Source organism: Anarrhichthys ocellatus, unplaced genomic scaffold, assembly GCF_004355925.1.
Source record: "Anarrhichthys ocellatus isolate YVR2014 unplaced genomic scaffold, GSC_Weel_1.0 scaffold56, whole genome shotgun sequence".
In the NCBI taxonomy this organism is placed as follows: Eukaryota; Metazoa; Chordata; class Actinopteri; order Perciformes; family Anarhichadidae; genus Anarrhichthys; species Anarrhichthys ocellatus.
Window position 1 is genome coordinate 2,535,627 of NW_022280086.1, and position 22,784 is coordinate 2,558,410.

General features: G+C 43.5%; 1 protein-coding gene across 2 annotated transcripts in view; it reads left to right on the plus strand.

Annotated features, from left to right (window-relative positions):
- The window catches only part of LOC116396540 (potassium voltage-gated channel subfamily C member 1-like), a 76,403-nt gene that overhangs the window by 19,986 nt on the left and 33,633 nt on the right, over positions 1 to 22,784 (plus strand). For both annotated transcript variants that reach the window (XM_031871196.1, XM_031871197.1), the window contains exons 2-4: positions 13,618 to 13,749; positions 14,832 to 15,693; positions 20,237 to 20,446. In XM_031871196.1, coding sequence (XP_031727056.1) covers positions 13,618 to 13,749; positions 14,832 to 15,693; positions 20,237 to 20,446 — 1,204 coding nt within the window. The remainder of the gene's footprint in view (positions 1 to 13,617; positions 13,750 to 14,831; positions 15,694 to 20,236; positions 20,447 to 22,784) is intronic.

Genomic DNA, 22,784 nt, shown 5'->3' on the forward strand with positions numbered 1-22,784 from the left:
TGTGTTAGCTGTGTTAGCTGTGTCAGCTGTGTTAGTTGTGTTAGCTGTGTTAGCTGTGTCAGCTGTGTTAGTTGTGTTAGCTGTGTTAGCTAGCCAACAGGCTAGATTGTTGAACGATTTGATATGACTTTTGATTTTAAGGTCACGATTAGTTTTTTCTTCAGCACTGATGTCAATTTAAGACTTTGTTGCTGCAGTCTCTAACTCTTCTGAAGCCTACAAACAGGCTTATTGTTCACATAACGCACAGGATTTTACAGGTCTGTAAGTGTCAGTCTTTTAACCGTATCCGACTCCACCAGTGGCTTTGGTGTCTCGAAATGTGCAGCTGGAGATCCGGCAACAAGCCACGCTGTGCCGGCATTGAAGTGTGTTTCTCTTTAGGCGGGGGTGAAGAGAGAAAAAACCCTCGGAGAATCGACGATCTTTTGACTTTGAAGGTCAAATTCTAAAGCTCGGTTCGATCAATTTTCGATTAAGAATCAAGCTTGCGTCGCCCTTACTATCAGCTAACATAAACTAGCTCTCCTCCTGCTGATTTCAACGCAGATTGATTGTTGTTCAAAATGTTGCATTATCAGGGACATTTTCTATCATCTCCAGGAATCTCGCGCCCTGATCCCTCGTTCCTATGGTACTGGAGAAAAAACAGTTGCGTTTTCAGAATTTTGGCACCGACTTTGTATCGAATTATATGTTGATATCGTGATATCCCCAGAAATGACAACGGATGAATGAAAAAAGTGAAGTTCATTATTCAGCTCCATTATAATATCAAATTGCAGCATTGTCAGACCTGTGTTGCTTGTTTGTGTCGAAGCTGATCTTTGACACCTCCTGCGTGTCGCCATCTGTTCATCAACAGCGTGAGAGGATGAGATGGTAAACAGGTTGGGGGGGGGCGGGTGCAGACAACCATGAGCTGCAGTCAGGATGAAGGCAGCCAGACAAACAAACTAGATAAAGAGCAAGTGATGAATGAGTATACAACAAGGGGAAATGAAGTGGGACAGGAGGGGAAATCCTCAGAGGAGGTAAGCAGAGCCATCCCGGCTACTGTAGCACACCGGGAGCTAATGCGGTGCACCGGGAGATACTCTCTGAAACAGCAGCCAGCTACAAGACCACATACGGTCTGTCGCACCTCAACCTCTACCGCTGCGTCTTTCATGTTTCACTCCCTCACATATACACACATGATCACAAAGCCTGTCCTGTCAGATTCCTACTGACTTGGCAGAACTCGCACTTCAAATGTGTGTGTGTGTGTGTGTGTGCAGAGAGATCCCAGCCAACATACTGCTGTATCCTCCCCTTGGGGAGTAAACAGTATGCAAATCTTCAGCCAGGCTATTTGTAGTGAAGTCACCTTTACAAGGGGACACTGTGTGTGTGTCTTTTCTGCAGTGAAAGAGAGGACATCCTGATTGCTGCGTCACTACAGGAGAGAATATGTGATGCAGTTTATGAAGATCACTTTGTATCATCTCTCAGCTGCAATCACATTTTTTGTGAATACACATATGTGAAAAGAGTTATACAGTCAGGATTGGAACAATACGTCCCATTTACTTCTATTGCTGTCATTTTGTTATGTTCACGCAGGACATTAGTGTCCAGCAGGTCCAAGCCTATTATTGTTTTAAACAAGTCCTCCAAATCAAACAGTACAATGCATCATTTGTAACTGCCCTCTAGAAGTGACACGGCTTCCCTTTGATGTAAAGGGCCCTGGACCAACCAGCGGTATTTGACCAATTGGGAGTGAGAATGTGTTGTCATTTTGCAGCTCACTGTTGGGTTTAAGTTTAAGCGTAGTCATGATTGGAAGACAACAACACTGAGTGTCAGTTGGAGACAGGAAACACAGTCAGACGTTTTGTTGACCCGTCCATTCACTCCAGCCTCCTAGATTGTGATGATCTAAAAAATACAGTCACTTTATCTCCTTTGTTCCCAAGAATCATAATTTCACTATTTCTCACTTGCCCTCTGAGATCCCGGACAATGTTATTTTGTAGGCTGTAGCTGCCTCAGTTTGAAAGCTAGAGTAAAGGTACTGTTATCATATCAAACTAGATGACCCAGTGAATCCATTGGTATCATGCTAGCTTGTTCGGAAGTTGCTGAATAATGCTCCAAACGTAGGCGTTTTGGCGAAGGGAAAATTGGATTGGCGATTTTTGGATGGGGTCCCTTGATCTCTCGCTTCAAGATATGTGATTAAAAATTGTCTCGATGGGTACCCACAAGTCTCCCCTTTACAGACATGCCCACATTATCATTATACCATGCAGTTGTTTACATGAAGTATAAATGGGATATTTCTTATATTCTAAAAATGATGTATTTAAATAGTACTAGGGTACTAGTACTAATCTTTGTTAAAGCAGTGTAAACATTGAATTTGGATTCTTGATCTGGGGATTTCTTTCATATATCTTGTAACATTGTCAGAAGATGTGGCGCCCAGTCTCTAGAGTCAAAGTGCTGCGCCTACTGTTCACCCCAACCACCTTCCAATAAATGTCATGTGGTTGATCAAAGGTGCACTTTCACCTCCCTAAAAAACTCTGCCACAGAACATAATACAGTCAGCAGGTCATTTTAATTGCTAAACATATTTGGCCATACAAATTGGTAGAATATAAACTTAATAATAATAATACATTTGTAGGAGACAGCGTCAATGAGCCTCACAGTATATCCACCAGCTGGAGGTCACAGGTTATTTTCTGTCATCTAGTGTACTCGGCTGTGTCTTTCTGTAATTGTAATAGTAGCTGTTACTCCTCTTTTCTTTCTCTCCCTCTCTCAACTAACATAAATGTCAGTGCGGGGTCAGTGTGTTGAGTTTGGGAACAGATTGGAAGCCTGGCCAGGTTAAATGATTTTAATTAGAAGCTTTTGATCCTCTGTCCCAAGCTCAGAGCGCTTGTTTCTTGTCTCATGCTATTGCAGTTGTCTCTCCTTATTTATCTTATTTTTGTAAAAAAGTAATTGTTTCAATCATCCCCCTCTTTCTTTAAATCAATCTTACTTGCTGACGTACACACTTCCATTTTGCTGTTTGACTTCGTCCTTTCACTCTCTCAGTCACACTTTATTAGCTAAGTACTCAGGTAATGAGTATTTTCTGAGTCACCGGATAATGTTTTAGTGTTATTCCTTCCTTATATGCTAACACAAGCACTGTGTAAGAGCACTTAAATGCTTTTAAGAAGCTTGTATTTTTTTGTTGGTTTTTGCTCTCATTTGCAGAGTTTAGCTAATAGCTGGATATTAACATGTTATAGTCCAGTGATTTTCAACCGCTGTGCCGCAGCACACCAGTGTGCCGTGAGAGATCGTCAGGTGTGCCGTGGGAAAATGTCCAATTTCACTGAATGAGTCCAATAAAATATTATTTAGTTGTTGCAAATACTTTGCCATTGTTGAGCACCTCCAGCTTCTGGGACGGGGACGTGTGATCACAGACATGTGTGAGGCAGTAAAAGTCTCCACCGCTGTGTTCCCGACTGCGCATTTTGCTGATAAACTGGGCGCACTTGGCACAGAGTTCACTCGGCGATTTGCCGACTTTGCAGCTCAGAAATTTAAATTTGAACTGCTCAGCAATCCGTTTGCAGTTGACGTGGAAAGAGCACCTGTGGAGCTGATAGACCTCCAGTGTAATGACACTCAAGGCAAAGTATGACTCTGAGGGCGCTGCACAGTTTCCAAGCTTCACCCCCATAACAATGCCTCAACTCAGCCTACATGCTGCTCAAACGCTCTGCATGTTTGGAAGCACATACCTGTGTAAGCAGCTTTTCTCTGTGATGAAGATGAACAAAAACCCACACAGGAGTCGTCTCACTGATGCACCTTCACTCCATCTTGAGGGTTTCCACAGAACCTAACTCCAGACATTAATGAACTGGCAGCCAAGAAAAGATGCCAAACATTTGGCTCTGGTACGTATGCATAAAATAATGTAGCCTACCTAAACATGTATTCTTTTTGCACTTTGTCCAATATCCCTTCTATCCTGTTTATTAAATGGTGACTCTATTTGGCCCTCAACGTAGTCACAATTTCTTATTTTGTCCCTCCCTGTGATTGAGTTTGACACCCCTGGCATATACGTATGCTGTATTATGCTAAAAGGTGTCATTTTGTAAAAACACTGTTATAGTCTATAGGTGAATTAATTGACTTTTGGCCACTAGGGAGCAGAACGCTGATAGACACACATACTGTATCATCACCATCTTCAGTTGTTATACCAAGTGCCTATCTAAACATCTAGCAGACTGGAGCAGATGTCTTCCCATTGCTTTCAATACCATGGACAGTTCCACAGCAGACAAAAAATGATGTCTGGTCTCCCAAAATATATTTTACTTGAACTGTATAATAACACCAGTAAACACAAAGCATAAGGAGTGTATTGGTGTAATATCATTAATGATTGTAAGATACCTTTTAAAATACACAGGCGTCCGACTAAATGGCAGATTGTGACAAATTCTCTGACAGCTATTGTATATTGCTATCTGGCTGTCCTAATATGATCATTTATGTTGTGATTTTCACTGAGCGTGACCAGGAATATACTGTGTGATACGAAGGAAGGACTAAGGCCCATGGAGCCCTTTGGAAAAGACCAACTTTCTCTTTAGCATGACAGCTACCCGTTAGCGTACTGACAGGTTCTATCAAAGAGAGCCTCAAAAGTCATAGCAACAAATACAGACAAATCAGTGTTGAATTTAGATGTGTGATGCATTTAATGTTTTTATATTGAGTTAATAAGTGGGACAGAACATGATAAAAGTCTATGTAAGAGCTAAAAACAAGTAAAATATAATAATAATAGTTATTATTATTATAATATTTTAAATACACTACGAATATTATCAATAATTTAATTTATGTTTAATCATAATTAATTCAAATCTTGTGATGAATGTTGAAAAACCAGTACATTTTAGTGTTTTACTGATCAGGTCTTGGGACACTCGGCTTAAAGTCAAGATATCCATTTTTATCTATCACACATCTATCCAATCTCTATCCACTTATCCATGGCCAGAAGTCCATCTCCCCAGCAACGCTTTCTGGCTCATCCCGGAGGACCCCCAGGCATTCCGAGGCCAGAAATACATACAGTAATCCCTCCAGTGTGTTTTGGGTCTACCCCGGGGCCGCTAACCAGTTGGATCTCCCCAGAAATTCTCTAAACGGAGGCGCCTAGGAGGCATCGTGATTAGAACCGAAACACTTTAGCTGGCCCCTTTCGACGTGAAGGAGCAGCGGCTCTACTCCAAGTTCCCTCCGGATGTCTGCGCTCCTTACCCAATCTCTGAGGCTGAGCCCAGCCACCCTACACACCCTATGCGACTGTGGCTCAGTGGTAGAGCAGTGTTGTCCTTCAATCAGAGGATCGGCAGTTCGATTCCCTGCTCTGCTAGTCCATGTCGATGTGTCCTTGGGCAAAACACTTAACCCGAAATTGCTCCTGTAGCTGATTCTACATTGCATGAATTAGATAGTTATTATGGGCAGGTGGCACCTTGCATGGTAGCACCTGCCATCAGTGTGTGAATGGGTGAATGATGACATGTTGTCACGGGAGTTCACGGCTAGGACCCAAACGCAAGACCACAGGAGACAGAGTCCGATGTAACAGATTTTATTTTGATGGTGTGTGAAGGTGTGGAGCCCGTGGTCCGACACCGGAGGGCAGGTGGATTGACGGTGTGAGTGCCGTGGCTCGACACCGGAGGGTAGACAGGTCGACGGTGTGATGTCCCGTGGCTCGACACCGGAGAGTACGCAGATCGACCAGCACTCTACACCCGTAGCAGAGAGGACAGGGATTAGTTCGGAAATATACAACGGGGTTCAACTTACGGAACAGCGGCGGAGGCTACCGAGGCAGAAGACAATACGGACTGACAACCCAGGCCTGCAAGACCAGGGTTGATATGCTGCCGGGTAACGAGCCAGATTGTCTGCAGCTGTGCATCCATCAGGGCGGTGGCAATTGGAGGTGTCTGGAGGCAGGCCCGAGAAAACAACACCAAGCACATGGCATAACAAAACAAACAGGGGAATGACAGACACATGAGGAGAGGAGATTGGGGGGGGAAACAGAGGTTAACACACAATGGGTCAGACAGGGATCCTGACACATGTAGTGTTAAAGCACTTTGAGTTGTCGGAAGACTAGAAAAGTGCTGTACAAGTACAGTCCATTTACCATTTACCCTACCTCTACGGTCTCTACAAACCTGCATCCCTAATGGAACCGTATGTCCATCGCACTCTCCAGTCTCGTGAACAAGACCTCAAGATACTTGCTTGGGGCTGTGACTCATTACCAACACAGAGGGTGCAATTCACCATTTTCTGGCTGAAAACCATGAGGTACTGACTCTCATCCCAGCAGCTGACTCTCATGCCAGCCGCTTTAAACTTGCAAATCCCCCCAGTGCGTGCTGTAGATCATGTTCTGAAGGAGCCAACAGAACCACATCATCTGCAAAGATGAGGAGAAAATCAAAAACCAACACCCATTGGAAAAGTATTTCACTTTGTGCGGAGTATATGGATCTGCAAAGGTAAAGAGCTGGCCCACGGCTCCTCCTGGATCTGAGATTCAACAGTCAGTCCTTTCCAGCACCCTGGAATAAACTTTCCCAGGGAGGATGAGCAGTGCGAAAGCCTTAATAATTAGAGCACATTTGCTGGTCCCCCTTTGTAAAAGGGTAATCTTGTACCAAGTACTTGCTGAACCACCCTGTGCTCGAACATGGTGTTTGTTGTGGCCAATCCATGACTATCACAGAAAAGCAAAGCACCACTTGGGCTCAGATCAGGCAGACTGTTCCTCCCAATCACCCCCGTCTAGGTTGCCCACATGAGCGTTCAAGTCCCCCAGCAGAACCAGGCGGTGCCCTTTCCATGACATTTTAAGTCCCTAGAGCTAGTCTGCGATGCAAGGGGTCTGCACGCCGAGGTCCCCACCTCCGCCTGCCACCCGGCTCACAATGCACCCAATCCCAACCCCAACGCCTATCCCTGCAAGTGAAAAGCCCCTACAGAGACAATCCCAGACAAACCAGGACATCTGGTCACAGTAATCCAAATGTTCCACTGTGTTCAGCGAATTTCTAACATTGTCTGTCCAGTGTTTGGTGCTATAGACAGATTTTCTGCTGAAAACAAGGATTAAACAAGGAGAGATCTAACGATAACAAGAGACGACAGAAACGGAAGAACACATATGAAGGAGAGAGGTATAAAAAGATTGACAGAAATAGAGGAGAAAATAGGAGAGACAGGAGGGATAGGAGGAGTCAGTTATGAAGAAGATAAAGAGAGAAAGCTAAAGAAAGAGAGGAGATTGTCCAGGGGAGGAAAAAGGAAAGAGATTTAGGTCATTCGATATTAGTGACAGAAGCAAGGGAATGTGAGAGGACAGAGCAGGGAGGTCTGAAGGAAAGTAGGAAGAGGGAAAAAGAGAAAGAGTAGGATGAACTCTTGTGTCTTGTAGGTTGAATAACGCTTAGAATGTAGATGTGAGGAGTGTTTTATTTATTATTTAACTTTTCATAATATACATTTTACATTTTTCAAGCTTCCTCTTAACACCATTCAGTGTTAATGTAGCTAGAAAGATATCAGGAAAATTAAAAAATATACAGATACATTGAGTTCTTATATACAGCACCTGTCTCTGAAATATGTGCTGTATTTGTTTACAGTGCAGCCAAACAAACTCCTGTTGTTTTATTGATAATGATCATTTATTGATGATTGATAATGCAACCGCTTTAACGGGTGTGTTAAGGACCCAGAAGCAGTATGACGGACACACGGAATAGTTGGAACGAGACTTTATTCTAGGCTGAACACACAACAGGCAAACAGTCTTGGATCTGCACACGTGTAGAAATCCACTCGGTGGAACGCCAAGCCATCAGGGGAGAAGGCAGACAGAAACCAGAGGAAGCAGAGGCAGAATCTCGTGGTCGGGGACAGAAGGCTGAGTCGCTTACGGAGGCGGAGAAGTCCAAACAGGCAGGGTCGCAACGGGAAACCAGTCGGTGGGTAAATGCGGGATGTGATCTGGCAGTGAGTTTGTGTGAGACTGGGGTCTAAATAGTAGGTGCAGCAAAGTGAGCAGGTGAGAGTGATGAGCTGATGAGGTGGGCGTGACTAACAGGTGCGCTGAATGAGCTCATGAGGTGAGTGAGAGACAGAGTGGCAGGAGAGAAGGGGCAGAGCTGTGACAACAGCGACTGATTTCATGCTGCACACAGTGCGACTCTTCACTTGACTGCTGCTCCTCACTCCTCCATGACATATTTTAAACTGATCTACTGTCAAAAAAAAACAAACGTTAGCATTTTTGATGAACGATGGCCGTCGTCACTAACCACGACGACAAGTACATTGTGTTTTCTTGTGACTGCTTCACAATAAAAGCCAGGCAAGTCGGACCAATTGAATGCTATAGCTATTGTTGACAAAATGTTGACCATAACTATTATGGAGTTTGTTTCATGAAATGACTGATGACTTGAAACCAATAGTGGACAAATGGCTCTGTAAAAACAGATATCTCAATCTCTGACATAATTATCAGAGAAAGCAAAATGATTCTCTTGATCCATGAAAATGTTCCTGCTGTTCTTTACTTTTCATCACTTAGGAATAATGACTCAACAAGTTAGCTGATTCGTGTTGCTTTGTGATACAGACACTTGATTGAGATACAATTGTTTATTTCATTCTAGTTGTAAAATAGTATTAATGGTGCATCATCTTCACTGGGAAAATCCATGTGTCAATCGTCATGTGCAAAACTACGGAGTCAAACCTTTTTTAACCCTCTGCTGGCCACAGTGGTAGCCAAAGCCCTCATATCAACCAGTTAGACAATCACGTTATAAAGCAAGCTGACTATGACTCCAAATGATGTCTGATTACCTGCCAAAGTGTCTGGCAGAGCAGAGTGACTCACCACTATTTGGCTGGTAGTGGGTTTCCCACTGAAAGATCTCAAATGCAGATTGTCATCTGACAACAAAAATAGAAAACTACTGTACTGTGTGTCACAGAAAAGACCTGTATAGTTTGATATGCTATGTTTGAAGAGAAAATAAACAATTACAGAAAACGACAAAAGTCCAATTGTCTAGTGGACATCTTCTGATTAAGGGTATTTACCCTCTCTGATTACCCAACAACACACATTTAATCCTAAAGGACAGAACAGAAGATGTGTTTCTAGTCACATAAACAGCATGGCTCTAGAAATGATCAAATTGGTCGGTTATTGGGTCGATCAGTTCACCACTTGGTACCACACTGAGCTATCTCAACAACAATACATCGAGTGGATTGCCATGACACTGTATAGATATCAACGTGATGTTCCTCGCCACCTTGAGACAGACAGTTAGGGTATTGAGTGTAGAATCTCCACAACTATTGAATGGCTTGCTCTACAATCTCTCTCTTGGTTGCAGTTTCGGTGTCTATATAAAATGTCACAGACATGAAAAAATGTTACTTTTACCTCAACACTTCCTGTTTCCATTTAAAATGAAAAGCCCTCTAGCTTTTCTGTGTAGAGAAGCCTTTCTTTTTTTAACGCTTTTATTGTGAAATATTTGTAAGACCCGTGGAAAATGCAGTGACTAGCATGGATCCATACATTAGTGGAGTGAGTGGAAACAGAAACCCAGATAGGGTTATTAAGTTAAAATAACATCACATGAAGGTCAATATTGGTCTGATACACTCTCTCTTTCTTACTCTGAGCACATGATTCTAATCTTTTTCATACTAATTTGATATAACTAACATTTATAATGAAATGAAGCCTTCTATTATGTACGGCCATTATCAAAAGGAAAGTCAATGTAGAAACTCATCGGGCTGGCCATCAACGCAGCAGCAGCAACGCAGCAGCAGCAACGCAGCAGCAGCAACGCAGTAGTGCGGTCTGCGTGGACACAACACATGTGCGAGACGCAGCAGTTCACCAAAAATGCATTGAGATTTTTTTCAAATCCAGCATCCAGTTAAAAAAATAGCTTGCCGAGGCAAGTTGTAAAATCAAACGGGGGGATGTTTAATGCCGTGTTTCCTTCTGCATCTGCTTTTAATAACTCTCCAGCACCCTGAAAATGCTCAGGAACGCCTGTGTGTGTGCGTGTGATGTGTGTTTGTGTGTATCCAGGGCAGCTCTAGATAGCAGTGTTAAATTAGACCATGATAATAAGCTGTGGGACTTGATGAGTTCCCTTAGGATTAGAGAAAGACTTCTTCTGTCTGTCTTCATCACTGACCTGACACACACACACACACACACACACACACACACACACACACACACACTTGAAGGCATACTTACATATTCATACACTTGACTGGTTTTACATCGTCTTATGTGAGTTATTGAATTTGGTTGTAACTACAGTGTAATTAATAATATCAATGATGCGCCAGAGCCATCATTAATGTTATTAGTTCCATCCATTCTTTTCCTTGCTCTGACAAAATCTCCAATTTATCAGGTCAATTCTCGTTGTAGATGCTCCCACTTGACCAAAATATCCAACAATGGTATGACAGTTTATAGCTATGCAGACGACACACAATTGTTTAACAGACAAAATGTTAGAATGTTATGGGGGCCTAAATCCGGTTCAATTGGAGCCCAAAATCTTAAATATCTTTATATATGTATTGAATTTAAAGAAAGCACATTGGATGTGTCACTGAGACCACAGTTTTTCTATCTAAGAAATATGACAAAATCAGACCAAATCTTGCACCTGAACAGACTTCAGCTGGCACTTAATTAAGCTACCAGAGTCTGAAGCAAAACAAGTAAAAGAGAGCACAGACAGCATCTTTACACTGTCCCTTTAATAATCAATCAGCACCCTTAGTTGAATGTCTCTCTCTCTTTTCTACTTAGCTGCAGTCTTAGGTCATCAAACAAGCTAAACTATCAAATGCACCACCAGGACAGTGGTATCTAGCGCCGTGGTTAAGGTTTGCAACCAACTTAATACCCCTCCGCTCACTACCTCCATTTGCTCTGGCTTTATGCATCCAGCTTTTGAGATAGCTGTCTCTGAATTCTCCGCGTCTCCCCTAATTCCATGGAGGAGAATGAAATATTATTTGGCGCTCACAGCAGTTTCCATATAGAGACTATTTCTTCAGTAGAAAGGAAGAATGTGTGTCTACAGTGAGGTCGTATCCAGGTTAATAATCAATCAATCAATCAAAAGTTTTGCAAATTGAATTTGTCAACATTCCATCCACGTTTATGTATTGTATTGGAGTATTAGCAGGACTCGATACCAGGGTGTGTGTGTGTGTGTGTATACTTTGAGGGAACTGACTCATTAACCCAAAACATGGCCTGGAACTTAACCAAATGTGTCACACCAACGTCATTTGATATATATATATAACATACTGTTTATAATATATATAGACTGTCAATTTTTCCGGTGGTAAGCAACTTCTAAATTAGAATAATACATTTTTTTCACAAAATTCTGAAAGAAGTGTGAAAGGCATCACATGTGGTTACAAACCCACAGAAAATGATCAACTGCCTTTGCAACCCATCTCAGCTCTATAGATCACCTTAGTGGCGAATCTAATCTAAGTTTCATTTCATTTAGTTTGTTCCTCAGGAGTTGGAGGAGACCAAAAACAGAGCTGAAAGAAGAGTCAATTGGATTTCATGGACACAAACTCATTGCATATTAACATACTGTATACGACACAGCCAGTCAGTATGTACTGCATACTGCCTACTAAATGAACAGTTCAGCTTGATTTTACTTGTAATGTAAATGCTTACTTTTTCGTCTGAAATATAAAGTGACATATTAAGAACTTGACACAAAGATCTCACAAGTCTCAAGGCGCCTTAAGGCAGTCATAGCGTTCACAACGGCGCTGTTGTTGCATGGGGGTGATGTGGCAGCTGTTATTGTTGAGCTCAGGGGATTGTACTTAAATGGTTTCGGGCAATTTCAGCAAGCTTAAACTGTTAGCATTGTGGGGAGTTGATGTGCATGCTAGCAAGCTCATGTGCACGCTCAGAAGTTCTTAATAACGTAGTGTACATCAGGGCATTTCTTGCATACACAAAATCCACAGTCTATGCAGTGTGAACCCACTAATCACTCATTTTTACTTCATACATTGTATTGAATAGTATGGTAGTAGGACATTTTGAACACAGCGTCTGTGTCTGCTGGATATGTAATCATCAACTGACAGCTCACATGTTAGCCACATGGACTCTATAAGGACTAACGTGTCGAGTTTGTGTTTTCATAAATATGCCTCACAGACGGTCTTCGATTGGCTGCTTCTTGTCACATCCGATTAGCCTTTCCTCCAAAGTTTCGGAAGATGCTAAATATCTACTGACAGTAAATTATAGATGTGGTCAGAATCTAGGCAGCTCAGTATCTGCACGCTTGTGAGGCAGGAAGAACCAACGTCAGGGTTAAAAAGGAAGAAAAGGAGTTTAGAAAACGAGCCGGAATGATGTTACGAGTCCTTGAGAACAGACCTTGACGGCCAACCTGGCGTTTAGGAAGACGACTGCTGCTCCGCACACACTGGGAGGACCCCACGACACATCTAGGCAGCCCAATGCATAGAGCACAGGGCGAGAGAGAGAGAGAGAGAGGGAGGGATAGGAAGGTGGAGGGGGGAGAAACAGAGAGAGAGAGAGAGAGAGAGAGAGAGAGAGAGAGAGAGAGAGATGGGAAGGCAAGGAATAGTAGGGGGTAGGGGGATGCTGCAGAGAAAAGGAAATCTCATTTCACACGCGTGAGCACTGTACAGAAAATGGCTGATAATACGCTACATAAAATACATGAATGATTCGCCAGTTGCACGGTTGATGGAGTGTGTGTGTGTCGGTGGTCTACGACAAATAATCATTGATCCTATGCTGATAGAAAAACGACGTGTGCCGTCGCTACATACGATCTACGATACACGCCGTGTGCTTTTATAACGGTGCTCACAGTAACGCATTCATCTCCTTATTCCTCCATTGTTCATGTTCCCACTTATTTTCTCTTACCATACACTGTGTATCTACTTCTTCACTTTCACTCTTTCAAACACACACACACACACACACACACAAAGAGCTACCCTGTGTACCTCATTACTTTTACTCTCTCCATCCATCATCCCTCCCTCCCTCCCTCTATGTCTCGGACTGTGCTGTTATCAATGGGATTGCAGCAGTCAGGACATTTGCAGTGAATTAACAACATTCCTCCCCTCTCCTCAGTGTGTTGTTGGTGCCCCCTGTCTGCAGCCTGTTGGCATGACCACTTCTTTCCACATACCGCAATGGCCCAACCCCCCCTCCCCCCACAAGCAATCACATAAACACCAAAGTACTAACGACAAAGGCTTAAACTGGCCAGAAAAGTGTCGGCGTGCAGATGTGACAGCTTCCTGTACTGCAACTTGAATAAAAGGAAAGAATGTATGGTTGATGTGCAAACTGTAAAAAATGTTAACCCCTCCCCCCTCATTCTGTTTCTCTCTCTGCAGTATGTGGCGTTTGGCTCGCTCTTCTTCATCCTCCTCTCCATTTCCACCTTCTGCCTGGAGACCCACGAAGCCTTCAACACCATCTACAACAAAACAGAGAATGTCACTGTCGGCAACGTGACGCATGAGGAGGTACGGTGAAGTTTAAGTGAAGTGTTCTTTAGTATTAGACATGTTAATGTGACTATATTATGACACATCTTTTATGTTCTATAATGTTGGGAGATTCGTGAGGCACAGATTCAAGAATGAATGACCAAAAAAATGAAGCAGCTCTGAGATATCCGGATAGTTTTTTTTTTTCTGGAGATTCCTGTTTTTCATTGCCCTGTCCCTGTTTCCACCCAGGGTCTCCCTAATAATGACAACATTTCACACCTTTTTTTTCCTTTACGTTATTGCAACTTGTCTCAACACCACTGCTTCCGCCAGGACAACAATACAGCGACGCTAAATTGTGTTTCCCGGTGGCGAAGAGCTGCTTTTGACACAAAATGGTTTGAGCTTCGCTTGCCGCCTGGGTTCAGCGCACATCACAGTGAAAAAGATGCAGTGAAAAGCTGTCATGGTGCGGAACGAGCCGTTGGAAATCATGGGTCTCAGAGCTCAGTGTTGAGCCGCGACCCCCTGCTTTGGTTTGCAAAAATCCTCCTTACTTTTGAGGTCTCAAGGTTGGCAGGTATGAGCATCCTATCGTAAGACCCTCCCTTCAAGGTAAAAGCCCACACCCATACATGTGTCGTGAAGCTCAAACCCTTACGCTAACTGCTCATAATCAGTAAACTCACATTTTTGTGTAAAATCGATGCATTGCCCCGGTAATGAGACATACCTTTGTTGTTAGAAGGCCATGCACTGGGTTTGAATTGTCTTTTGTTTCTCAGGATTTTGCAACTGGACTCAATATTGAAAAGGACAAGAACTGAATTGTTGCTACTTTTAGTGTTGTTTAGATTGATACGGAGGTAGTTTTGAAGGTGATTTGTGGCGGAAGGGGGTTGGCTAGAGGTTAGTTAGGATCACCCTAATATGAGTTATGTGTTTCCTATTTTTCTATGCACCTACATAGAAAAGACGTATTGCTACGGAATATTCAACTTTTGAAGGACATGGTGTTCTGCCTCTGGGCATATACTGTGTAATGAATGAATAAATAATTGAGTAAACTCTCCATAGAATCAACTAACCCTTGATTTTTTTCTTCTACCTTGCAGATAGTGTACGAGGTAGTCACAGATGGCTGGCTGACATATGTGGAGGGCGTCTGCGTCATTTGGTTCACCATCGAGGTGATGGCACGTGTCGTCTTCTGCCCTGACAAGGCAGAGTTCTTCCGCTGCACCCTCAACATCATAGACTTTGTGGCCATCGTGCCCTTTTACCTGGAGGTGGCGCTGAGTGGCCTCTCCTCCAAAACAGCCAAAGACGCGCTGAGCTTCCTGCGCGTAGTGCGCTTTGTCCGTATCCTGCGTATATTCAAGCTGACCCGCCACTTTGTCGGTTTACGGGTCCTGGGCCACACTCTGCGGGCAAGCACCAATGAGTTCCTGCTGCTCATCATCTTCCTTGCGCTGGGCGTCCTCATCTTTGCTACTATGATCTATTATGCCGAACGCATCGGTGCAGACCCCGACGATCCAACAGCTGCGGCCCACACCAACTTCAAGAACATCCCCATCGGGTTCTGGTGGGCTGTGGTGACCATGACCACGCTGGGCTACGGGGATATGTACCCTGAAACATGGTCAGGAATGCTGGTGGGTGCCCTCTGCGCCTTGGCCGGTGTGCTGACCATCGCCATGCCTGTGCCCGTCATTGTCAACAACTTCGGCATGTACTACTCCCTGGCCATGGCCAAGCAGAAGCTCCCCAAGAAGAGGAACAAGCACATCCCCCGAGCGCCACAGCCCGGCAGCCCTAACTACTGCAAGCCAGATGCCCTGGCCATGGCGACCGCCTCGCCGCACAGACTGATGGGCAATGTGCTCGGGCCGGGCATGGTGGGATCTGGCAGCATGATGGGCACTGGAGACTGCCCACTGGCACAGGAAGAGATCATCGAGATCAACAGGGCAGGTGAGTGATTGACCAGAACTGAGATTATGTGTGCATGGGAGAGTTCCAATGGGCCTTGGGGGTCCGATTTTATCGATTTAAAAAAATCAAACCTTGTAAAGTTTTCCAAAATGAAAATCATCAAGTTCAGCCTCCAAATGTAAAAACCCAGCACAAGAGCACAGTTTAGTGAGTGAATTTAGTGAAATAAATGCATGTCAATGGAATTATACAAACAGCGCATCTGCTGACAAAGCAAATCTATGCAAATCTTTCACCATTAGTACAACTATGATGCCCTCAGGTATCTCTCTTTGTCCTCAGATAAAACCTTGTGATGGAGATGTGTGATTATCTGTTAAACTGTTGCTTATTTGTTTTAGATCGATCGATTACTCATTCATTAGGGTTGCACGATTATGGCAAAAATCATAATCATGATTACTTCGACCAATATTGAGATCACGATTGTTTAACATTGACTTTGGAAACATCGTGCATTCAGAAAGAACATTTTGCAGAAGTTGAGTTAAACGCATACGCCTGGTGCACTTTAAGGAGCAAAACTAAGAGCCTAGATCTATCAAGAACTTTGTTCTTGGAAGTCAAAATTGTAATTAAAATTTGAATTCAATTAACTGCACAGCCCTTTTGTTTAGCCTATAAATTGCCATAAAAGAGTGAAAAAGGCCTTTGATCAATCCCTGAGGTCACATCTTCAAATAGCGTTTGCCTTAAAAACCCAAATGTATACAGTTAACAATGAAATTAACAGAGAAAAACTGCAAGTCATCAACATTTGAGAAGCTAGAAACACATTATAGACAAAAGTTTTTTCTGCTATATTTTCGACTTAATCGACTTAATAATCAAATATCATCATAGTTGCCCTTTTTAATCTGTTTTGGATTCAATTGGATAATTGTTCAAACACTCATTTAAAAACCGTGTCAATAAAATAGAAACCTCTGAATCATGTATCTAAGTTGAAGCAATATCACATCTTGCCCCAAAACACCGACATTAAGAGTGATTTTCGCTGGGAAAGTGACTAAGAAGGCTTGAATTTGAATTGAAAGTGCTGAAACACTGTGGTTGAGCAGTCGAGGATATGGGACATGTTGGTGTGTTTGTGGCCTGGATGTTGTTTTGCACATGCTATGCCTTGGTAGAGAAAGGATTTGTTTCTCTATCAGACATGTATCGTATTTTCCTCTTCACTTCATTACTTATGGTGTTCCAAATTCTAAAGTGAATCACTCGAGTGGCCCTGAGAAAAACAATTATATAAAACTGTATAAAACATTTCTGATTTTCTCATCTAACTGATGACCAGAGGTCAGATTTCAAGCACTGAATTAATGGGAAAAGTGCGTATCTAATAGGTTTTGAAGCTGTAAATAACTTGCTGATGTCCTCTTTCTTCCTAGAGAGGAGGACACTAAAATAGATTTTCATTTACGATGGGACGGGAAAGCTGAAGAAAAGCTTATGACTTTCACTCGACAAATCCATCTCCTCCCTCTCATGGCCAAATGCTGTAGCATCGAGGCTGACGTGTTCAGATGATCCTGGAATGGGTTTATATAGATATACAGTATTTTATGCCGAAACATTGATCCGGGTCATCTCATTTCTGCTTTGCTGATTTAATTGACATGTCCATCATCTAAGACGATACACAAGTGTGTGTGTGTGTGTGTGTTGTTGCTAGTGGTGGAGTTGCAATGTGTCCCATTACCGGACTTTAGGTTTATTATTATGTATAGCCTTGAGACTGGCTTGCCACCAGTGTTTGACGGTAAGCTGACATGTAATCAGTATACCATACCAATCAGGAATATCATATCTTCTTTCCTTGATTTTGCACATCTTTAGAAATTAGCACAAAAAAATATGCAAAATGCAATTGAGCCCATGAAAGGTTCAGTGTGTAAGATTTGGCAGAACCCAACAGAGAGGTTGCAGATTGCAACCAACTGAAACCTTTCCTGTGTGCTGAGTGTGTCGGCAACATGTTTTCATTCCAAATCGTTGCAAACTGATGCCTTCTCAGAACCCTTGGGGTCACTTTCTAATGCGAGAGTTCTCTAGTTCATCCCAGCGTTTCAGCGAAGAAACGCTCCGAACGCTCTTTAAATGTTTCTATGACAATATCTTGAAAACATAATCACCACTCTAACCGCTGTTGTATGATAGACTAGAATTGCTCCTTTGCTTTGTATTATCAAGATGTATTTGTTTTACATGTTTCACCATGAGCACCAAGCAGAGAATGTCTGCTTCATACTTGGTATAGATGAGCCGTAACATTAGAGAAAGCACGACACTTGCCAGTAGCATTCAGTGTCCGACCAGCCGATCTCCTCCTAAATGGCCTTTTCGGGCTTTGTTATGATAGTGTCTGTCTGAAATACAGAGTTCAGCAGCCACACCAAAAAAGGCGCAGTGCTCAGAAAAAACGATGCTGGGTGCAGCACCTTTTTCTCCAGGAGGCTGCATGCGGCCGCATACGCTCCGTCCTCATTGGGAACAATTGAAAAAAAGACGCTTCCGCTCAGAAAAAGGCGCTATGTTTACACGGGCCCTTTCTTAGGTTTAAGAAAAACACCATGGTTGGCCTTCAAATAACTACGTAAACTATGTAAAACATAAACAATGTAACATAAGTATTGAAAACATGTCGCAAACATCACACACCTAGCTTAACAAATAACTCAACAACACTTTGGGACACGAATCCGGTCACTCGGTTGAAAGTCCCGTGTTTGTTTGAACCCACCCGCTAACTGTGTGTGGGATCTTTCAGTCTTTATACGAGGTCTTCACACTGAAAGCCTGGTGAATCTCATACAGAAGCTGAAGGTGCCTTGTGCGCCGTTATTAGAACAAAGAGATTTTACGTTCTGGAAATGAGAACAGGCTTGTGTAGGAGAACTATGATGGCCGTATGAAATCTACTAAAGGCCCTATCTAGAGCCCGTGTTTGGTTTGTCCGCTCTGGGCGACTGAAGAAACATGCAACGCGACAGACTTTTTGAAGAGGCTCATTCCAAGCAAAGTACATTCATATTTACAGGTGAATATACACTAAAGAAAAGCATAGCTATGACATACAACATACCACCCCCCCCCCCCACAGTAAATGCTACACACTTGTCCTTTAAGTCTCCCTGAACAGCATCAGTGGCACAACTAAAAATATCATCACATTTTTTTCCCTGCTGTGATCTCAGCATTGACAATCTCTCACACGCCGCTCAACTTTTATGAACTTCGACATTGAATCTTTGACATCAACGTCAATGAACCGGTACGGAGAGCCGGAGGAGTCCAGAACCTTCCATGTGAACAGCCTGGCGTGCTCCGTTCTCCCCATATTTATTATCTTGTCTTAATAATGACCGGACGGTTTTTCACTGCGTCCGTTCAGAACGACAAAACAAAAACACTTTTGATTTCTGATGTGCTCGGACAACACGTCGTAGGAGCTGGCTCTTTCAGTTTGTTGTGTGGAGACATTTGTGTCCTCTGTGTGTGTGTGTGTGTGTGTGTATCCGCCCCTCTGGCTTGTATCTGTAACTGTTGAGCAGTAAATCATATCAGATTAGATTTGACAGCTGTGTTGAAGGCTACAAACATTGCTTCCCCTGTAGCCATCTTCTCTTTAGTGTGTGTGTGTGTGTGTGTGTGTGTGTGTGCGTGTGTGTGCGCACAGTATATATCTTGTCCCACTCCTTTGTTTAGTCCCTCTCATTCAGTGCTGTTAAATGCTGTGTGTGTGTGTGTCTGCTGCCTGCTCTTGCTGCAGTGTGTTGGTCATGTGATCAGGATAGCTATCACAAGGCACCAACGTTCTTTTACACCCCCTCTCCCCCTCCCTCCCTCTTCTCTCCCCTTCAATCTTCTGTCGTTTCTCCATCCTGTCTTCACCCTCTTTCATTTTCTTTTCATCTCCTCATCTTTTTTTCTTTTTCTTCTCACCACTCCTCTTTCATATCCCATTTTTTTCCCGCTTCTGTTGCTCATCTCCAAATCCTTCCTCCTCGTCCTCCTCCCACCTGCATTCTTTATCTCCCTTTTCCTGTTTCTCTTAATGCATACTCCTCCTCCTCCTTCTCTCCGGACCGTTAATCTTCTCTTCCTTTAACTACCCTCTTCCTCACTCTCACTCCCCCCCTCTTTCTTTCTTTCACATCTCTTTCACATGCTGACTTCTGTTTTCTTTTTCATTTTATATTTTCCATATAATTTCCTTTTTTCTCCTCTTCTCTCCACTCCTCTATCATCCTCTCATGTCTCCTTTCCTCTCCCTCACCCTCTCTCTTCCCCTCTCCTTTCCTCCCGTCTTTCCTCCTTTCATGTCCTGTCCATGTTTACTCTCCTCTCTACCTTAACCCTCTCACCACAACTTTCCTTGCACCCCTCTCGATATCCCTCCCTCGATATCCCTCCTTCCTCTACTGTCGCCTCCTCTCTTCTCAACTTTCTACCACTTCTCTACCACTTTCTCTACACCCCCCCCCCCCCCCCCCCCCCCCCCCCCCCTCCCCCCCTCTTCCCCGTTCCAAGCCGAATGGCGACGCTGCAGCCAACGCGGCCCTGGCCAACGAGGACTGCCCCACCATCGACCAGGTCCTCGGGGACGAGCGCAGCCCGGCCACGGGGGGCCTCGGCTCCACCACCAGCCGAGAGCGCTACCCGCATGACCGGGCCTGCTTCCTCCTCAGCGCCGGGGAGTTCCAGCGCACGACGGACGGGAACGTCCGGAAAGGTAGGAGGGCGGAGGGGGGGAGGCGGAGGATTGAAGGGGGAGGAGGAGGAGGAGGAGGAGGAGGAGGAGGGGCGGGGGCAGGGTGGTACCTGAGTGACAGCAGTGGACTGTCGATCGATGCATGGTCCTGACTGATATGTGCTGACTGTGTGTGGTGTGCAAAAAAAACATTGACACGCACATGTAACATCCGCACACAGCAAACGCACATCCAAGTACACACATACATACAGGTAGTGGACAAAATAATAGGAACAGCTAATAATATAATGGTTCATGGTATTCAGTCCACCCCCCTGTAAAGGTACACACACACCATACAGACAAAATATGAATAGCGTATTGTTTTATTTCAAAATAAAAATAGGCCCTGAGAGCTAACACTGAGACTCAGCAACACACACACACACACTACTTGTTACATTTCCCCTCCATCATTCGGTGTGATGGCTCAGCATCTCCACAATGCTCACTCCCTTCAGACCGTTCAGCACGAAGAGCACCAATCACATATCAATGCCCAATGAATGGCATTGATATACAATCCTGTGATTCCTCTATGAGGATGTCCCCTTCCTGCATCTATCTTGCCTCTGAACTGCAGACGTCCTGCAGAGGCTGCTGCAGAACTGCCATGTGCGCTGATGTTGGAGTGACTGATTTTACTCCGCTGTAACATTCTTGACAAGCTTTTTTTTCTTCTCTGAATTGTGGTCAAATAATGTAATTGATCAGAGTCTGCAGGTGATTTCGTACTGATGTCTGATGGGTCAACAGTCACTCAGCAACGCTACATGCAGGAGAACATCGGTCCTCTGTGTACGCTGTCTTCTATGTTCATCATGGCTGATACAGTTCTGTGTGTCCATTCAGCGAAACTGTTTCATTTCAAAACACTGTCCTTTTTTGGGAATTATATTGTTACCTGTCATGTTTGATAAAGAAAGGTATAACAATACAGATACAATTGGTGTTATTCTATTTTTTACTGTCAACAAATCCCATGAAAAGACAAAAGAAGACTAGTTTTGGTTGTTTGTTGAAATGACTTATATCATATCATATCGCCATTGTGTGGCTTCATTTATTTTGAAATTTTTTCCTATTCCAATATCTGAATAGTGTTAAGAATTAAATGTGTATTGCTTAAAGAGTATATGCATTCAAATGCTATTATATCATAATTTTATCAGCAGCATGAAATGATCTTGAAATGATAATAATAAAGTTTATCCAGTTATGCCAGGCCTACTAACACGCTCAGCATTGTAACTGCTAAACGTCAGCATGTTAGCATTGTCACTCTGAGCAATGTTGCTCTGATATTAGCATTTAGCTAAAAATAAAAAGCACTGCCTCACAGAGCTGCTAGCACGGCTATAGATTATCTATGAGAGGCGTAGCAATTAGCAAACGGCTCCATACTGTAGTTTTTAGCAAACTTTACTCAAATAGGAGGGAATGGGGGACTATTTTCAGTCGCGGATGTATACACATTTGGTGCTCTAGTGAGTATTTGTTGCAGCAGAACAGTTTATGTGGGATTGAGTCAAAATATACTACAGTGACATGTTCATTAGTGAAGGAAGGTGTCACCCAGTAGAGCTCTCTGGTGCAGAGTGTGAATGTATATCCGCTTTTATTACACACAAAAACACTTTCTGTAATTCTGTTCTTTTGATGGGATTTGATGAGTAAAAATACAAAAGATCTCCAGCCTCATCGCTTAAAGTACTAACATCACTCGCTTCCTGGAACTTTCTTGCCACACTTGGATGTTGTGAAATCTGCTTCTGGACGTCTTGTTTGGAAATGAAACTCTTCAAGTGTCAATGTGCGGTGTTTTGAATCCGATCTGGCAGGCCAGCCGGATCAGATGAGCGTCATTTCTGTTCTCATGTCATAACATCAGGCTCCTTCATTGTTCAGCTCTGTCTGTCTCTCTCTCTCAGTCTGTCACTCTCTATGTCCCTCCATCGCTTCTCTTTCTCACTTTGACCATGCTGTGATTCATTAACTCTTCCTTTCTGTCTCTCTTCTCCCCACACTCTGTTCTCTCGCCCCATTCTCCTACTGCTTTATCCTCTCCCTCTTCTGCTCGCTGCCTGTCCTCTGCTTCCCCTCATCTTCCATTCATTTTTTACTCTCCTTTTTCCTGCCATCATCTTGCCTACTGCCACCTCATCCTGCTAACACTAATATATATATATACATATATAGATATTATTTTAACCCCCGACCTTTCAACTTAAACACTCTCTACACTCCCCACGTCCTATTTCCCCCGACTTACACACACACACACACACACACACACACACACACACACACACACACA